The 16,111-nt window shown below is 46.2% G+C and overlaps 1 protein-coding gene across 2 annotated transcripts in view; it reads right to left on the bottom strand.

Moving 5' to 3' along the window:
- Positions 1 to 16,111, bottom strand: part of sh3rf1 (SH3 domain containing ring finger 1) — a 39,060-nt gene that overhangs the window by 3,836 nt on the left and 19,113 nt on the right. The window contains exons 3-11 of one of the 2 annotated variants that reach the window (XM_079350791.1): positions 13,002 to 13,277; positions 12,400 to 12,495; positions 10,045 to 10,350; positions 6,755 to 6,865; positions 3,830 to 3,957; positions 2,895 to 3,065; positions 1,441 to 1,724; positions 1,048 to 1,358; positions 216 to 583 (exon numbers count right to left, since the gene is read on the bottom strand). In XM_079350791.1, coding sequence (XP_079206917.1) covers positions 216 to 583; positions 1,048 to 1,358; positions 1,441 to 1,724; positions 2,895 to 3,065; positions 3,830 to 3,957; positions 6,755 to 6,865; positions 10,045 to 10,350; positions 12,400 to 12,495; positions 13,002 to 13,277 — 2,051 coding nt within the window. The remainder of the gene's footprint in view (positions 1 to 215; positions 584 to 1,047; positions 1,359 to 1,440; positions 1,725 to 2,894; positions 3,066 to 3,829; positions 3,958 to 6,754; positions 6,866 to 10,044; positions 10,351 to 12,399; positions 12,496 to 13,001; positions 13,278 to 16,111) is intronic. The other variant, XM_079350792.1, reaches the window with a different exon arrangement.

Genomic DNA, 16,111 nt, shown 5'->3' with positions numbered 1-16,111 from the left:
ACACCAAAAGCTAAGCTACAGGGGTAAAGGCTGGTTATTGGCTGAACTAGAGCTAGACTGATAAACGACTTTTTTTTGATTATGCCAAGTTTTGTTTCTTTGGCTCTGAAAACTTTTGAGACTTAGCATGAAAGCAGTTCAATCACACACACACACACACACACACACACACACACACAGTGAGGTGGAAAACAACCTGATTTTCTCCTCTGTACCTTTCACAGATGATGGGCCGTGCGTCATGTTGCTGCGATAAGAGAGAGGAGCACGGTTGCCGAGGAGGAGGAGCGATGGGTGCGCAGCCATCAAGGGGGCTGCTCTTCCTATGGGAGGAGGACTCTGGAGCCGAGGATGAGGAGGAGGAGGAGGAGGAGGACGAAGAGGCAGAGGCGACAGCAGCAGCAGGTTCAGTCTCGTGACAGCTGACAGAGGAAGGGGAGGTTTCAGGGCCCACTGCACCATGTAGCACCTCTCCTCCAGCAGCAGCAGCAGCCTGCTCCGCCTCCAGTGTGGGAGAGGAGGGCGGTGAAGGGCGAGACTTCTTCTTATTGGACAACAGCTTCAGTAGACTTTTCTTTTCCCTCTGCAGTAACAGAACATTTTTTTTTTTTTTTGTCAGAAGACTGCAACAACTCCTGAAGGCACATAGGCACAAGTAATTTCCACAAACCGCAGACAGGTACACTGTCTGTGTTTTTACCACAAACAGACACTGATGTGGGGGCACATATTTTCAGAGCAGACAAAAAAAAAACAGGCGGCAGTCTGTTTAGAAATGAAAAAAGACAGAAACAAAGTGTGCATAGTAATAAGCTCTCCTTGCTGATTGCTACTTGTGAATCTCTCCAGTGAGATTAGCGTCTTAAGATAAATGATCAGGAAGAATATCACTCCCGAGAACTGCAACCATCTGGCAAGTTGTGCTCAAACTAAAGACAAATTATCCACTGTGATGAAACGTGCCAACATCAACAGGAAAAGCGACACAAGTTCATAATTGGCAGCAGAGAATTTAATTTAGAGCACGTCTTTAAAAACACCACCAACCTTGACGTCCTTGTCCAGTCGACAAGCGAGAGTGGCGCTGTTGGAGGCGGGATTGAGGCCGGAGCTGTTGACAGGCACAGCGAGGACAGGTACCGGTCTCAGTCCGTCACCCTCCAGGGATGCGGCGCTAACGTTGGGTGGGGTCAGAGACGCTGCAGCACAGCCCATTGGCACCCCGGCCCGGCTGCAGCCCTGGGCGGGAGCGGACGAGGGCTGCGGGCACACTGCGAGGTGCGGCAGATAGCCCACAGGTGCAGCAGACTGGATGGGTGTGACTGCCGCGGTGGGCCGCTCCTGACTTTGACAAGCAGCTGCAACAAAGGGAACTTATTTTAAAGTCTTTTCAGAGAAGAGTGGAGCATTTATGAGCAGTTTCTCCTCCAGCGTTTGTACCTGTCCTGACTGCATTGCGGGCCTGGTTCACGGTCATCTGGGAGCTGACGTGCAGAGGGACTTTCGGCTGCTGACCCGTGGCTGTTTGAGCCGCTGTGATCACAGCTGCAGGCTGAGAGATGGCCGATCCAGCGCTGGAGCACACAGTTAGCGGTTTGTTGAAGTCGGGACCTGGAACAATTGCGCCAAGGGGGGCAGAAGAGGGACTCACGATGGTGACACCTCGGCCCGCCTGAGTGCACAGACTCATGGCCACTTTGGGCTGCGTGCTGCCCGATGCCGTCCTGAGGAGAGAGAACAAGTCGGGTGAGACCGAGCTGTTCAGTTTCACCTCTGACAGCATTTTAAATCTAATTTAGCTGAATCAAATCACCAAATATTAAACGCAAGAGAATATTTATTCATTACTATGTAGACTTCTCAGGAGGCAGAAAACACATTAAGATCTGTGATTATTGTCATGTATAGTCGATGTTCAGATTCTCCCCGTGCCTTCACTCCACAGGTTTTAGGCAAGGCAAGTTTATTTGTATCAAAGACATCAAAAGCATCATGACAGAGGAAAGAAAAGATACATACACAAAAAAATAATAACAAAATAATAAAAATCTGTGATTAAGAATCACTAAAAAAAAAGTTAAAAATCACTGAAATTATTGAAAGTTAAAAATTGTTAAAAATAATTCAAATAAAATTAATTAACTGTATTTTCCGCACTATAGGGCGCACTTAAAAGCCTTTAATTTTCTCAAAAAACAACAGTGCGCCTTATAATCCGGAGCGCCTTTTATATGGATTACGGTAATTCTGGTTGTTATGGCTACCGTAGTAAGGAGCGTCGCGGAGTAATACACGCGTGCTTCACCATAACGTTACAGTTTGTGTGTATAAAGAGCCTAAAATGGCACCATGTCAAGAGACACGCTGATGACGCGGACTTCAAACTCAAAGCCATCAGTCACGACATCAGACGTGATGTTTTTGACGTGATGCCGTGTGTTTTTTACGTGTTACAACAGAACAAGACTGGGAGTTAAAATGTGAATACGATACGCTCATTAATATTTGAACAATGTTTGTTGTGAATGTGTTTAATAAAGTTTGACTGACTGATTTATCTGACTGTTTTGTTTTGCTTAATGCGCCTTATAATCCAGTGCGCCCTATAGTGCGGAAAATACGGTAAGGAACAATATAAAAGGATGCAGACTCATAATGAAGTGTAGTGATGTCATCCAAAATGTGAATCTTAAATTAAACAGAAGAAGTGTTTTGGCACCTACAATGTTTATTGGATTATTTTAAATTAATTTAAAACAAGGTTATGCAGCCTGCATAAAAGATATATATGTTATGCAATCATTTAAAAACATAAGCAGATGGAAGTATTACCCTATGGTGATGTCAATGAGACATCAGGCATGTATGGTGTGTTGCATGGAGTGCAGACTGACCTGCTGACTGGGCTCATGTAGTTCCCGGGGAAGACTCCGATCTTGCCAGTGTGCATGGAGGTGCCCTTGAACCAGCCGTCCTGACAGCGTTCCAGCACCAGAAACATCTCTCCCTTCCTCAGTTCCAGCTCGTCCTCCTTGCGGGGAGTGTAAGGGAACATGGCCACATAGCTAGATAAAAAGAAAACAGAAAAAACCCCAAAGAATGACTAAAACGTGGAGCTAACGCGAGCTAACGTGAGGATTTCACCCCCATATGGCAAAATAAAAGCAGTTTGTCACAGCACGCCATTTGTTCCGGATTTACTCTGCAGCCTCGCTGTACATCTGTCATCATCTCCTCTGAGACCCTCCGAGCAGGGACTGTGGCCCCTGACCTCGAGAAAATCAGCACTGGAGGACAAAACAATTTGCAGGTCGTCTCTCTGCAGCAGATCCAGAACAGGCAGCTTCGACCGGCGGCCAATCAGAGAGAGCAGATCTCAGCTGGGATGTTTTCAGTCTGACTTCAGGGGGGGGGGGGGGGGGGGGGCATGAAGGCTTCAGAGTCTGACATGAACACACAGGCAGACGAGGGCGGGAGAGCAGGCATGAGTGGATCTAATTCTTGTCAGGTGTGTGGTGTCTTAAAAGGGAGTAATGAGGGGAAAGGTGAGGGGGGTCAGAAGTCAGGGGGGGTGACGGCGAGGATCTCCAATAAGACCCAGGAGACCGTCTTCCACAGGTTCTGACCCCTTCACCTGTGCACATGCTCGCACTCTGCACCCCCCCGCCCCCGACCCCACTGACAGCTGGGGGGGGGGGGGGGTCACAGACGGGCAAACCGAGCACGGGCATTAAAGCCTTGAGCCACTTGTGCACAAACTGACTCTGACATTTCACTGCACATTTAAGAAGACTGCATATTTTAGTGTGGGACTGTTTTTATAACTCACACTGTGGGTCTTTGTCTCCCACTTTGGTCGCTTGTGCTGGGGGAGGGCCTCTGTCCGCCAGCCAATGAATACGCTGCTCCATCAGCAGAGGACTGTGGGGGAGGAGGTGGAGGTGGTGGGAGCGCATCCTGTATAAAAAAAAAAAAAGAGAAAGCAGTACGAGAAGTTAGAAAAGGATTCATTACAACTGAAGTTCATCTCAGCTGAAGCAGAGAGACAAAAAACGAGTAACTCAAGCCCTTTCAAAACAAAAGAGAATCTGTTGCGTAAGAAGAGAAACCAGTTTGTTTATGAGCCACAATAGAGAGAGAGAGCGAGAGAGAGAGAGAGAGAGAGAGAGGGAGAGATCATCTGTCATCTGGGATATTCCCTTCGGTTTGCAAACACGAAAGGGAGAGTCTGCTTTTGGCAGACGTCGTAGTCTTGTCCCTGACTTCCCCCTGCAACGGAGAAATTTCCTATTCTGCTTGTTTGTTTGTTGCTAGGAGACCATGTAGCTCGATGTTAAAAAAACCCAGCGCAGTATTTAATTGGAACCATATGAAAAAAAAAAAAAAACATGTCTGCAGACACACTTCAGAGCGAGCCTCTAACCGAGCATGAGCGGATTCAACATGACTCACATGTTTCCCCCTTTTTGATCCGTCTGTAATGTCGAGAGAAACACTGGCTCTGACTGGAGCCTAAAGATGGCACCCTGCTGTTAAAGGAGCACTGACATTTGCTTTAATTCAGTGTGCTACTGGATTACATGACTATAATTACAGTTGGATTTTTACATCTTTTTAACCTGGGCCTTCAATTCACTTCTTTTTTTTTTTTTCGGCTCTAAATGATAATGAGCACGCTCGGTCTCTCCGGCATCCAGGAAACAGACGCTCAGGGAAATCTCCCCGATCAACGTTTGTCCACTGAAGTGCTGGTTTGGGTTTTTTTTTTTTGCACTCGCAGATCGTTATCAAAAGTGTCTGACAGCATGATAGCAGTCATGAACAGTCGACACAATGAAAACACACGCCATCCCGTCTACCGCTGCTGAAAACGTCTCACTTCATACGGATCAATGTGTCCTTTACTTTGGATCCCACACACACTGTTTGTGCAGGAAACATGCACACAGTGTAACGCTGGTGTTGTGAAGGTAACATCACAGTTTTTGGTCGATGGAGTCTGGTTGTTTTTCCAGACAGGCGTCGTGACTGTTTTGATGTTTTTAAAATTAGAAACGTTTCCTCTTGGTCTATCTTTGGAAAAACAAGAGAGACGTCTGAGAGGATGTTCTTCATTGGAGGCATTTTTCACTTTCACTCTTCATGTTGCCGCCCGCTCATTCAGACTTCAAAAAACAGATGCAAGTTAAGAATATTGAAATGACCATTCAAACCGGACATATCATCCGATTTAACGCACTATGAAGGACCGTCTTGTAGGACGGTGGTGAAGCCGACTCCTGCACCTCGGAACAAGACGAGTCTTTCCATACAAACAGTGGCAGCACTGAGCAGCAGAGTAATAGCTTCCATGACACAAACGCCGGAGGAGAGTGGCGCTCAGGCAGCCCCGTGGTATGCGTATGGGCCCGTGTTTGTGTGCGATAGTCGATGTGCGTTTCGGTTCACTGCTGACGCCTGAGCTGAGATAATTAGGTTGCCTGCAGGCCGGAGAAATCATCTGTACAAAAACATCATGTAGGGCTCCGAAGTGGAGCGGAGAGCACAACCTTTTGTGTACACATTCCTGCTCATTCAAAAACTCCACATGCCAGAGCATACACAGAGACAGACAGGAAGTAGGCCTGCTGTTCTCTGTGGGCTGAAGGGATTTCTGGACATTTTTAGCAGCACTCATTTTTTTTTCTGTCCTCTACAGCAGAAGTGTGTCAAGAAACAAGTTGATTTCCGCTCAGCAGATTCGTCCATGTTGTAATCTTTTATGAAGTCTGAGATAAATTAGCTACTGTTCCTCACTCGCTGTAAATTACAGGACAAAAAGACACTGACGTCTGACGTGACACCATGACATGTCTTTACTTTACGATGAGCACTGATGGAAAGAGTTCAGCTGAGGTTTACATAATCCTGTTTGAACGGATGAAACATAGAAACATTCAAACGTGAAGCTTTCATTGTGTCTGCAGTGGAAAGTCGAGTCTTCTGCTTTTTTAACCACGTTGACTTATTAGATCTTCGTGTTAGCTGCACTGAAATGGATGTCAAATAAAAACAACAGCATCTCGAGCACTAATTACACAAGGTACGCCATCATTAAGGCGCACAGATGTTTAGAGACAGGAAGTGTTTAAGATACAATATAAGCAATGACATGACAAGAAGCTGTCTCTATTTTCAGAAACACCCGTTAAACCTCTGCTCATGACGTTAAAGACAGCTCAAACATCACAGAGCTCATTGAGCTCGTGTGGAGGTAAGAAATATTTTATTTTTCTGGATTCGAGGATTTTTCAATATTAATATGTTGTGTGTCAATTTGACATAAAAAAAAAGATGAGAAATGTGTGTTTTGTTTGCATTTTATAGATTTTATCACCTTTGAGTATTTACAAAATAAACAAACATTCCCTGTAAAGTCAGCACATAAAACCTGAATGTGATGATTTTGAAAACACTGAATTTCCATATTCATTAAAAGTAGCACAAAGACTGAGAAATGTCAAAGTTTGTGGAAAATAATGTGGCTGTTTTGAGTTTAATGAGAGAAAAAAAAGAGTTAATTAAAAACATTCCTAAAACTGTCTCTGTTTGCACATTTATAAAGACGTAATAAATTCATCCTAATGAGCCCTGAGGAGGAGTTTGATTAAATGGATTGAATCCGTTTTGGCTCATTCTTCTCCTTTGTTGCTTTTGGCTTCACATTTAAAAAAAAAAAAAAAAAAAAACACACATGCAGAAGATTCAAACCTACCACAGGGATCGATGTGTAGCTCGTCTCCGACGGGAAGGTGAAGACCGTTGCTGTGGTAACGGGACTGCTTGGGGGCGGGGTCACGATGAGTCCAGTTGTGCAAATGTGAACCTGTCAACAAATGTTAAAGGAGGCTCGTTACACGTACGATCATGAATCCAATGTAAAGGGCAAAGTCCGCTCTCGCACATGACTAATGAACGTGCTGCTAAAAATAGTCCTGTGTCGTATTGTGTGTAAAAGGATGACACACACACACACACACACATGAGGGACTGTTTCCTGTCGATTGAGCCACAACCACAGTGGTAATTAAGTGATCCGATTGGCGGGTGAAAAACCAGCTGCCCACACAACAGGACATTTGATAGGATACATAAAGAGAGGCAGCTTCTCCTCCACGTGAGTCACTGTGGCGTCCTGGTAACAAGGCCATACTGTTGGACACACAATATCTCCTTGTAGCCTGCGCGCGCGCGCTCTCTCTCTCTGCATGCATGACTACCCCAGACAGAGCCGCCTCAAAAAAAGGTGAATGTTCCAGAAAGCACGCCAGCCTCAGATTGGATCTACACTCCGCTCCTTATCTGCCGTGCGCAGGGCGTGCCAGCCAAAGACACAATGTAAGAGTGCGCTCAAAGGTGACACGACTGACGGAGACAAACAAACACGCACGTGGGAGATTGTGCAAAGCTGATTCTTGAAGTCAGATTTTCCACGTCATATTTGTCTTGCTTGTAAGGACTCGATGATAAACTTTGGACTTTGGAGTCTTCTTCAGTTTCCATTGTCAAGTCCCTGTCACTGTTCTGATCCAAGTCATTTAAATGTAGTGTATTAACAGGTCATCAGGCCTGCAGCCCCTGAAATGTGATTACATGACTGTCAAAGAAACTGACTTTCTAACACGAGAAAAAGCAGTTTTAATTCCCAGCGTGGGAGCCGAATGGAAGTTTATTTTATTTGCCTTTAATCTTTTTGTGTGCGCCCTCTACAGGCCGAGTGTCAGAGCGCACCTGGAGGAAGACGCTTCCTTGACCGCAGGCTCAGCAGTCATGTTTCAGGATAAGCAGCATTACATGATTGTTTTTTTTAAGGTCACTGGATTCGTTTTATATACTTTTGGTTTACTTCGATTTGCCATAAAACTATCAGCAACTTTAAGCAGCAACTCTCTGTGTTACAAAGACTGGATTTGAAGTTGAGTGATAATTGGCCGTTAGGATCTTTCCTTACGAACACAATGTACATAAAACCTTAAAAATGTGCAACAGTCTTAACTTAGTTCCACATGTTTTCTTAATGAACAGCTCAAAGCAGATAAACCAGTCAAGTATTGATCATAAAAAACTAACTGTGTCATGTCTGCTGCACTCATACATGGGAGTTGTTTTCATGTACGAGACAGACTGCTCAGCCCCCAGAGGCAACAAGGGCTTACCTTTGTTGTTTTTGTCTGGGCTGTGGAGGGAGGGAAGATGAGTAGAGGTGGTGTGTGTGTGTGTGAGTGTGTGTGTGTGTGGGAGAGAGAGAGAGTCTGTATTGTGTTATTATTAAACACAAAGATCTGTATGTATCAAACCGCCCTGTTTGATTCGGTTTACGGGCAAAAAATATTCAGTAAATATCCTGATGATGACTTGTGAGGAAAAGTCTGAAGTCATTAAACTTTGTGATTTACAGCTTCTGCTCTGAGAGACGTCTTTGAGGATTCATTAATCACATCGACATAAAAATGTTTTAGTTCAAAAAGAAGAAGACAGAAGCTGTTTAAAGATCCACTGCAGGCCCTCTCCGCCTCCTTCACACACACACACACACACACACACACACACACACACACACACACAGAAACACACTGCAGATGAAAGATTAATGATGGAGCCTCATACAGAGTTTCAGAACGTGGCGTTTAAAAAAAAGGAATCTGCAGCATCCGGACGAGAGCGACAGCACACTGACGAGTGGAAACACAACGAGGAGGATGGAAGTAAAGACACAGTGAGCGCTGAAGAGGACAAAGGATGAAATCTGTCGACGGTTTAACACTTCTGTCTTTACATTGTTTGAACATGATCAGGATTTTTTAAATTTGAATATCAAACTCCTGACTCTGATTACGTTTGATTTCCCCCCCGGGGACAATTTTTTATTATTTAATTGAGTTCATCTAATTACATTTTTTTTCTTTCCCCTCAACCAGGATAAGATGAATTATTAGATCTAAACAAATCCACAGTATGACTGGTGACAGCGATTGGGTGTATTGTTATGAGTTGGGAGGCTGATGCTGACATGAATCTGTTGCCTGAGCGTCCGGCAGCGAGCAGCCGTAAAGCAGCTGTAGCTTCCTGCCACGGCGGGGTCGGCATGGAAACCTTCAGGGCTTTGCTGCGGTCGTTTTTTTTTTTTTTGCGGACGAGTAGAGTCACGCATCCATGATTTTCAAAACGCATGGATGGAGCAGTGGCCTGTTTGGTATGATGGGGATGGGGGGGGGGGGGGGGGGGAAGGGAAGCGGGCCTAATTACTGACAGGAGGAGAGCGGAGAAACAAACATGGAGAGGGAACAAAAGGAAAGGAGCTGGAATGTGTATTGTGTCGTTTTGTTTCCCAAACACTGCTGCAATTAAGAACCACTGAACAGGATATCGACAAATTAGCTGGTTAAGAGAGACTACTCATCCAGCTCACTGACTTTAAAGGAAATTCTGCGATTTTTTTGCTCTATTTTCATCACTTCAAGCTGACGGATGGATGCTGCCCGCCCGCTGCAGGGAAAATGAATCAAACTAATAATGCACGTTTTCAGGCTCAGATTTGTATCCTCAGTGGGATCCACTTAAACTATTTTAAGGGTACAACTTTTTTTTTTGTAATTTGAGACAACATTGCATTGCTTTGTGCAAAGCCACCAGACTCCAGAAAAAAGCAGGAGTTTTATGTCATAGGTCCGAGGAGTGGCTGGTTTCCCGCCATCTCTAACAAATCAGGTCTTTGTTTGAAAGAAATATTGTGTTGGCCAAAAAACAAACCATGTCAAATAAATAGCACAAACAAACAAACAGCAGCACATCCTGTGCAGCCCACTTTAAGATCAACGTTGGTCCTGGTTGTTGTTAAATATCTTAAATCAGAACGGATGCTTTAAAGTCAGCATGCTACCTCACACTGCATTATTTATCATGACCTGGGGCCTGACATGTGTGTCCCTTTTCATGATCTACATGTTGTCTTGTGTTTTTCTTTTAAACGTGTATGTTCAGCTCCCTCTCAGTGCAGTATATCACCTGTGAAGGGGCGCTGCAGGAAAGCCCCCCGCTGATCTCTCCGATCCGGGCTGCTGCCGTGGGGTTGCTGGAGCTGATGAGCACCGGCCCGCTGATCTCCATGGAGTGTCGCTGGGGGGGGGGAGCCAGCATGGGTTTGTGGGACATGGTGAGAGAGGTGAAGGAATGTCGCTTCTTGCTGTTCTTCTTCTCTCCTGCACGCTGAGCGCCGTTGCTCTGGGGCCCCGAGGAGGCCCCCTCGCCAGAGTCCCCGTTGGACTCTGACGGCTTGTCCAACTCTATAAGCTGACGAGCTGCTGAGTTGAACTGTGAAGGAGGAAGAGAGGCGGGGGAGTGATAAAGAGAGAATTAGAAAAGGTGGAAAAAAACAAGACGGTATGAAAACAATCATGACAGTTTCTATCACACAGGTGACTGACGTTAAGAGGGGTGGAGCAGTACGAGAGATCCATCAAGTCTTTACAAGAGAAAACCGTCTGAGGGGAGTGGAGGGTTCAAAGTCAGCTTCAAAAGGTTCAGACTTTGTCATCTTCTCGGTCGACGTAGCGTCGTGTGAAGCTACGGTGTTAAATTCAAAAGGGGAGCACTAAAAAAGGTTTCAGGTAATCAGCGGCTGCTCTCACACGTCGCCCCGAGCGTCCGCCTGTACTGAGCAGCAAAGGACATAATAGCAAAAACACTTCAACTCCGAACCTGTGCAGGTTCATCACTGATCACTGAAGCAGCAGTCCTTCAACAAAAAGGCTCATCAATTAAAAACCTTTAAAGCACTTATTGATCAGTGATGAGTAAACAAACGCCTTACCAGTCAAATCAGATTCACACGTTCAGCCATTAGCTGAGCAAAATCTTTACACTAAGGCCCCGTTTCCACGGAGACGCTGTGACAGAAACGCATCGAAACGACTCCACTCCATATTCATATCAAGGTTCTGTTTATACAACGCAACAAGCGAATCCGCCGCCATTATTGTTTATGTTTGTTCTCGACTCCTGCGCATGTCTAAATGTATGAGGGGGGCGGGTGTGGTGAGGTCATCGCAGCCAGAGCGTTCGCGCCGTTTCGTTCACATGGCTGCGATACGCCCCCCGTATTCGTTTTGCTCCGCCCTGAAGGTCGAATTCAAAAGCTTGCGTCCCCCCTCTCCCCCCCTTAAACACCGACGCCGTGTGAACGAAATGCCAATCCGCTACTCAACTGTTTCGTTTTACTGTCACAGCGTCTCCGTGGAAACGGGGCCTAAAAGTGATTTACTAGTAAAACAGGGACTCGTGTGCTGCAGGTGGATTTATTTTAGCTGCAGCTCAGCTCGCAGCCCCTCAGCTGGCAGAGAGCGTCGGGGAAACGACCGTCTCTGCCCGTTTTATCGGCGCTCTGCGGATCGTTCAGCTCGGGTACAGACGAAACACTGAAGGGTCATTCTCGCTTTGGGAAGTTTACAGCCATTACTGCCTCACTGTTTCTCCTAATTCTGAACAGTGATGCTTAAAAAAACCCCAAAACAATAACAACACAAAGATTTCCCATCTGATGATTCAAACGGTTTCGTTTTAATGAGCAGCTGTAATAAAAAAAAAAAAAAAGCAAACAAAAGCTCCCGGGGCGATAAAAGAACAACGGCCTGGATATTCAGTGGATGTGCAAAAATTAAAAAAGCATTTTGGACCACTCTGTACGTTTGTGAGGTTTCTGCGTTTGCAGCTGGAGCAGTAAAACCAAAAAACATGTTTGTGCTTGAGCAGCTCCTGCAGAGTACAATCAAACGATATGTGAAGGCAGCGAGGCCTCGCTCCCTCAGTTTATAAACACATGAATATTAAAAGCAGTGAAAACATCAGAAAAGGAATAAAGAAAACTGTCTTCAGTGTTTGAAAAAGAAAGAAGTGCTCGTCTTTGGACAAACATCAATGCGGCGTCGTCTTTAGACTTTATGCATTATTCTCCGATTCTTTTATTCTGCTGAAAAGGGTTTGGGATAAAATTCACAACAAAAGACGGCACACTGCCGCTGACAGCGTTAAAGTGAGAAATGAAATCATCTTTAAAGGACAAAGATTTACTTCTTACTTATGTCAGGATTATTTCTAAACCTTTTTTTTTTTTTTTAAGTCAGACCCGTGGAGCTCCGGGGGAGCGAGAGACTGGGACTGTCAAAATCTTCAAAGACGCCTTCGGTGGCTCCGTGGAACGTTTGAAAAGGAGAGGAAGAAGAATCGTACACAGCTCGCAGAGGTGTAGAAAAGGAAAAGGAGTTCAAAAGGATCTTCGCTCTCTGCTGATCTCCCCCCCCCCCCCCCCCCCCCGTGGCACAAACACCCCTCGTGATTGGTGGTGACATTTTCTACTTTCCTTACCTCGACATATGAGATGGGAAAAATTCCAATTTTATCTCCCAGCATTCCCTCTGCCCAGTTTTCATCCACTCGGCGGATCACAGTCAGGATATCATCCTTACAAAAAAAAAAAAAAAAAAAGCACTGCATGAGAAAGAGGCTAATTAAAGAAGCTGCGAGCTGAGAGAGGAACAAACCCTGAACAGAAATAATGAGGTAGAGACAACGCACTATTAAAAAAAGGCATCCTGAAGAGTAAAAACACAGAGGGCATTTTACCGTTTGGAAAACCACTGAGTAAGCTGTTTTTTGCTTGTGTGGCGTATAAACAACTGATGACAGAATACCTCAACATGTGAGCCAACCAGCTGGGCAGATATAACTGCTTAATTACTGTAGTTAAAGCGAGCCGTGCTCTGTATGGCGTTCATTCTCTGCAGCTTAATTACAGCTGTTCATCAAGACGTCTGGCGCTAACGTGAAGCGTTTCTTTATGTGTGGAAGCTAACAGCCCTGACGGAGCTGGAGAAAATGAACGCCTGGAAAGACGAGGGCCTGTCAGAGTAATGAGAGGTATTTCTGTCTTACTACAGGGAGCATGTGGCAGAGCTGCAGCGTCTCACCTTGGAGAAAGGCAGACAGTCCTTGTCCGCCTCCTTGTCTTTGAGCTCAAAGTCGTACAGGGCCTTGCACTGAGGCGGCGGCTGCGGGAGCGGCTTGATGACCTGCACGAAGTTGGTGGGGAAGAAGCCGTGGACTCCGCCCATCTCCCCGTGGTACCAGTTCTCGTCCACCTGCCGTCGCAGGATGATGACGTCGCCCTTGCTGAACTTGAGGTCTCCCGGTTCTTTGCCGTCGTAGTTGTAGAGCGCCTTGGCACAAGGGAGCTGTGGGACCCCCTGGAAAAAGAGAGAGAGAGAGAGAGAGAGGAGGGGGGGGGCGAGTTAGACAGGGTGAAGGATGAGTGAGAGATGTGTTCGGACAAATATGGGAAACAGATGCACACAGCGTAGATCACTTCACTGCTCGTCTTTGCCCAGTTTGATGATCCGTGGGCTCGCTCGATAAAGTATCAGGCTTTCTTGCATTGACAGCAGTGGTCTGTTTTAGCCATTGAGGTTCTGCCTGTCCGTCTACAGGAATAAATCAGGATCCATGTTCTTCTGGTTCTGGTTTGAGATGCTCTTTAGTTTGTTTTCCAGGTTTTCTTTTGCAGGTTTCGACACTTCTATGAGCAAAAATTAAAAAAAATTACAACAGAGCAGATTGGCCAACGATTTCGACCCTCATGGGGAGCCTGATCGTGGGGACCCTGATTGTGGAGACCCTGATCCGTGGCGACCCTGATCCGTGGGGACCCTGATCCGTGGAGACCCTGATCCGTGGCGACCCTGATCCGTGGGGACCCTGGTTGTGGAGACCCTGATCTGTGGGGGACCTGATCGTGGGGACCCTGATCGTGGGGACCCTGATCATGGAGACCCTGATCGTGGGGAGCCTGATCGTGGGGACCCTGATCGTGGGGACCCTGACTGTGGGGACCCTGACTGTGGGGACCCTGACTGTGGGGACCCTGATCCGTGGTTAGCCTGATCATGGGGACCTGATCGTGGGGACCCTGATCGTGGGGACCCTGATCATGGAGACCCTGATCCGTGGTTAGCCTGATCATGGGGACCTGATCGTGGGGACCCTGATCATGGGGACCCTGATCATGGAGACCCTGATCATGGGGACCCTGATCATGGAGACCCTGATCCGTGGGGACCCTGATCCATGAGGACCCTGATCCTTGGGGACCCTGATCATGGAGACCCTGATCCGTGGTTAGCCTGATCCTTGGGGACCCTGATCCTTGGGGACCCTGATCCTTGGGGGATTCTGAGCGTTAGAAACACAGAGAACATTTGAGGTTGTGAACTTTCTTTAGTCGACACATAAATTAGATATAAAACGGGACCTTTAAAATAACGACATCATGACAAAGTCATGCAAAAAGTCCCGTTTCATAATTTGCTGGTCTTTTTTCTGATGGTTGACGTTTTGTGTTCACAGTTTAAAGGTGATGAGTCCTGCTGCCTTCAGAAGGCCGAGGGCTCGGTTCCTTTAACTTAAGGAAGGAGGAAGGTTTTGTATCTCAGCCTGCGAGCCTCGAGTCCTGAAAGGCCCATTCAGGGAGTGACAATCCAGGGAGAGAGGGACAGGGTGAGTAAAGGGGGGGGGGGGAGCATCAATGTACTCCATTCAGAGGAAGGCTGCAGTCCAAAACCAACCCCCACCATTTATCCCCATGTGCTGTCGGACATTTCTGGCAGTGATCAGAATCCCAAACTCGGTCTCGACTCTGGAGCTGAAACTGCAGCGTCAACAAGGAGCACGGACGGAGATAAGATAAGAGGAGAGGCAGACGCTCAGGGAGAGAGAGAGAGAGAGAGAGGGGCGAGCGTGATCCAGGGAGAGAAGGGGTTAACGTGGGCTTTGGAGTGGGCTCTGCAGTCTTGTTAAAGGCTAATGAAGCGTTTAAAGGCTCGGAGAATAAAAGTACAGAATGAGCTGTGATGGTGAGCCAGGGTGACATTACCCTGCTGCAGAGAATCACACAGCCTAAAGCACAGAGCCAATCGCTCTCTGGCTGTGCTGGTTCAGCCTGTCAGGAGGGAGAGGACCGGGGAGGGGGGTACTGCAGCCCCCTGCAACACTGCACTGGAACTGGGCCTCCTTTTAGAGGGAAAACAGGGCTTTTGAGCCCACCCAGGCCTGGCAGGGAGTTTCGTGATGAAAATGCAAATGAAAGTTGAAGCGCTGCCATTTTTTTGTGTGGCGAATGACAGACCGGGATCGGGCTGACACACAAAGGCGATAGGATCCGATTACACGGTAAATATGAAATGCTTGTCCGACTTGAATTTGTTAAGTTCATAAGCACATGTTTGTACACCAGGAACAAGACTTAATAAAAAACCTGGGGTTGAAGCGCGAGTGTCCAAAGTCAGCTTTGTTATGTAATTACTTTTGCACATGTTCAAGTCTGCACTCATAAAAAGTGTCAGTGAACGAAGTCTCTCACGTACACAAAACATCCAAATCAACAATATGTCCTTGATGTGAGCGGGAGAAGAAAGAGCGACTCACTACAGATTAATTAAAGTAATGACTTCGTTAATTCATTTGTTTTTTCCTGATGGAGTTCTGAACTGGACCGCGCAGAACAAACAAGGACTTGGACCCAATTTACTCAAAACTAGATTTGGCGGTTCAAGAGGAATCTTCCACTCGGCCTACATGGTTTCATATCGTCCCTGTGAGATGAAGTTTTACAAAGCACACTCGTCTGAAATCATAAAAATGCCGTTTTTTTTCAAACCCTATTGATTAATTGGAGATCATGAAAATGAGGATGAGTTCAATAAAGCTGCAGCTCGGTTTGCAGCCCCCTGCTCTCTCATAAGTTAAACACGTCTGTTTTAAATGTATAAAGAGAACACCACTTAAGTCATATTGGTAATGAAAAAACATCAAAGCATTTTCTTAATTTTTTTTTTTTTTTTTTTTAAATGGCTGAACAGCCACAAACAGGCTAATGGCAGCTCAGCTCACAGCCCATACTTATTATGTCTTGAATAGCTGTTGTTGTTTTGTGTACAATTACACAGCTAAAAAAAACTTGAACACTGACTTTTGGTGGGCAGCATCAGTCCACAAAATCCCTCCAGAGACAGTATCATGTTTTTTA

The sequence above is a fragment of the Symphodus melops genome (assembly GCF_947650265.1).
Source record: "Symphodus melops genome assembly, chromosome: 8".
In the NCBI taxonomy this organism is placed as follows: domain Eukaryota; kingdom Metazoa; phylum Chordata; class Actinopteri; order Labriformes; family Labridae; genus Symphodus; species Symphodus melops.
This window is presented reverse-complemented; position numbering and strand designations above follow the sequence as displayed.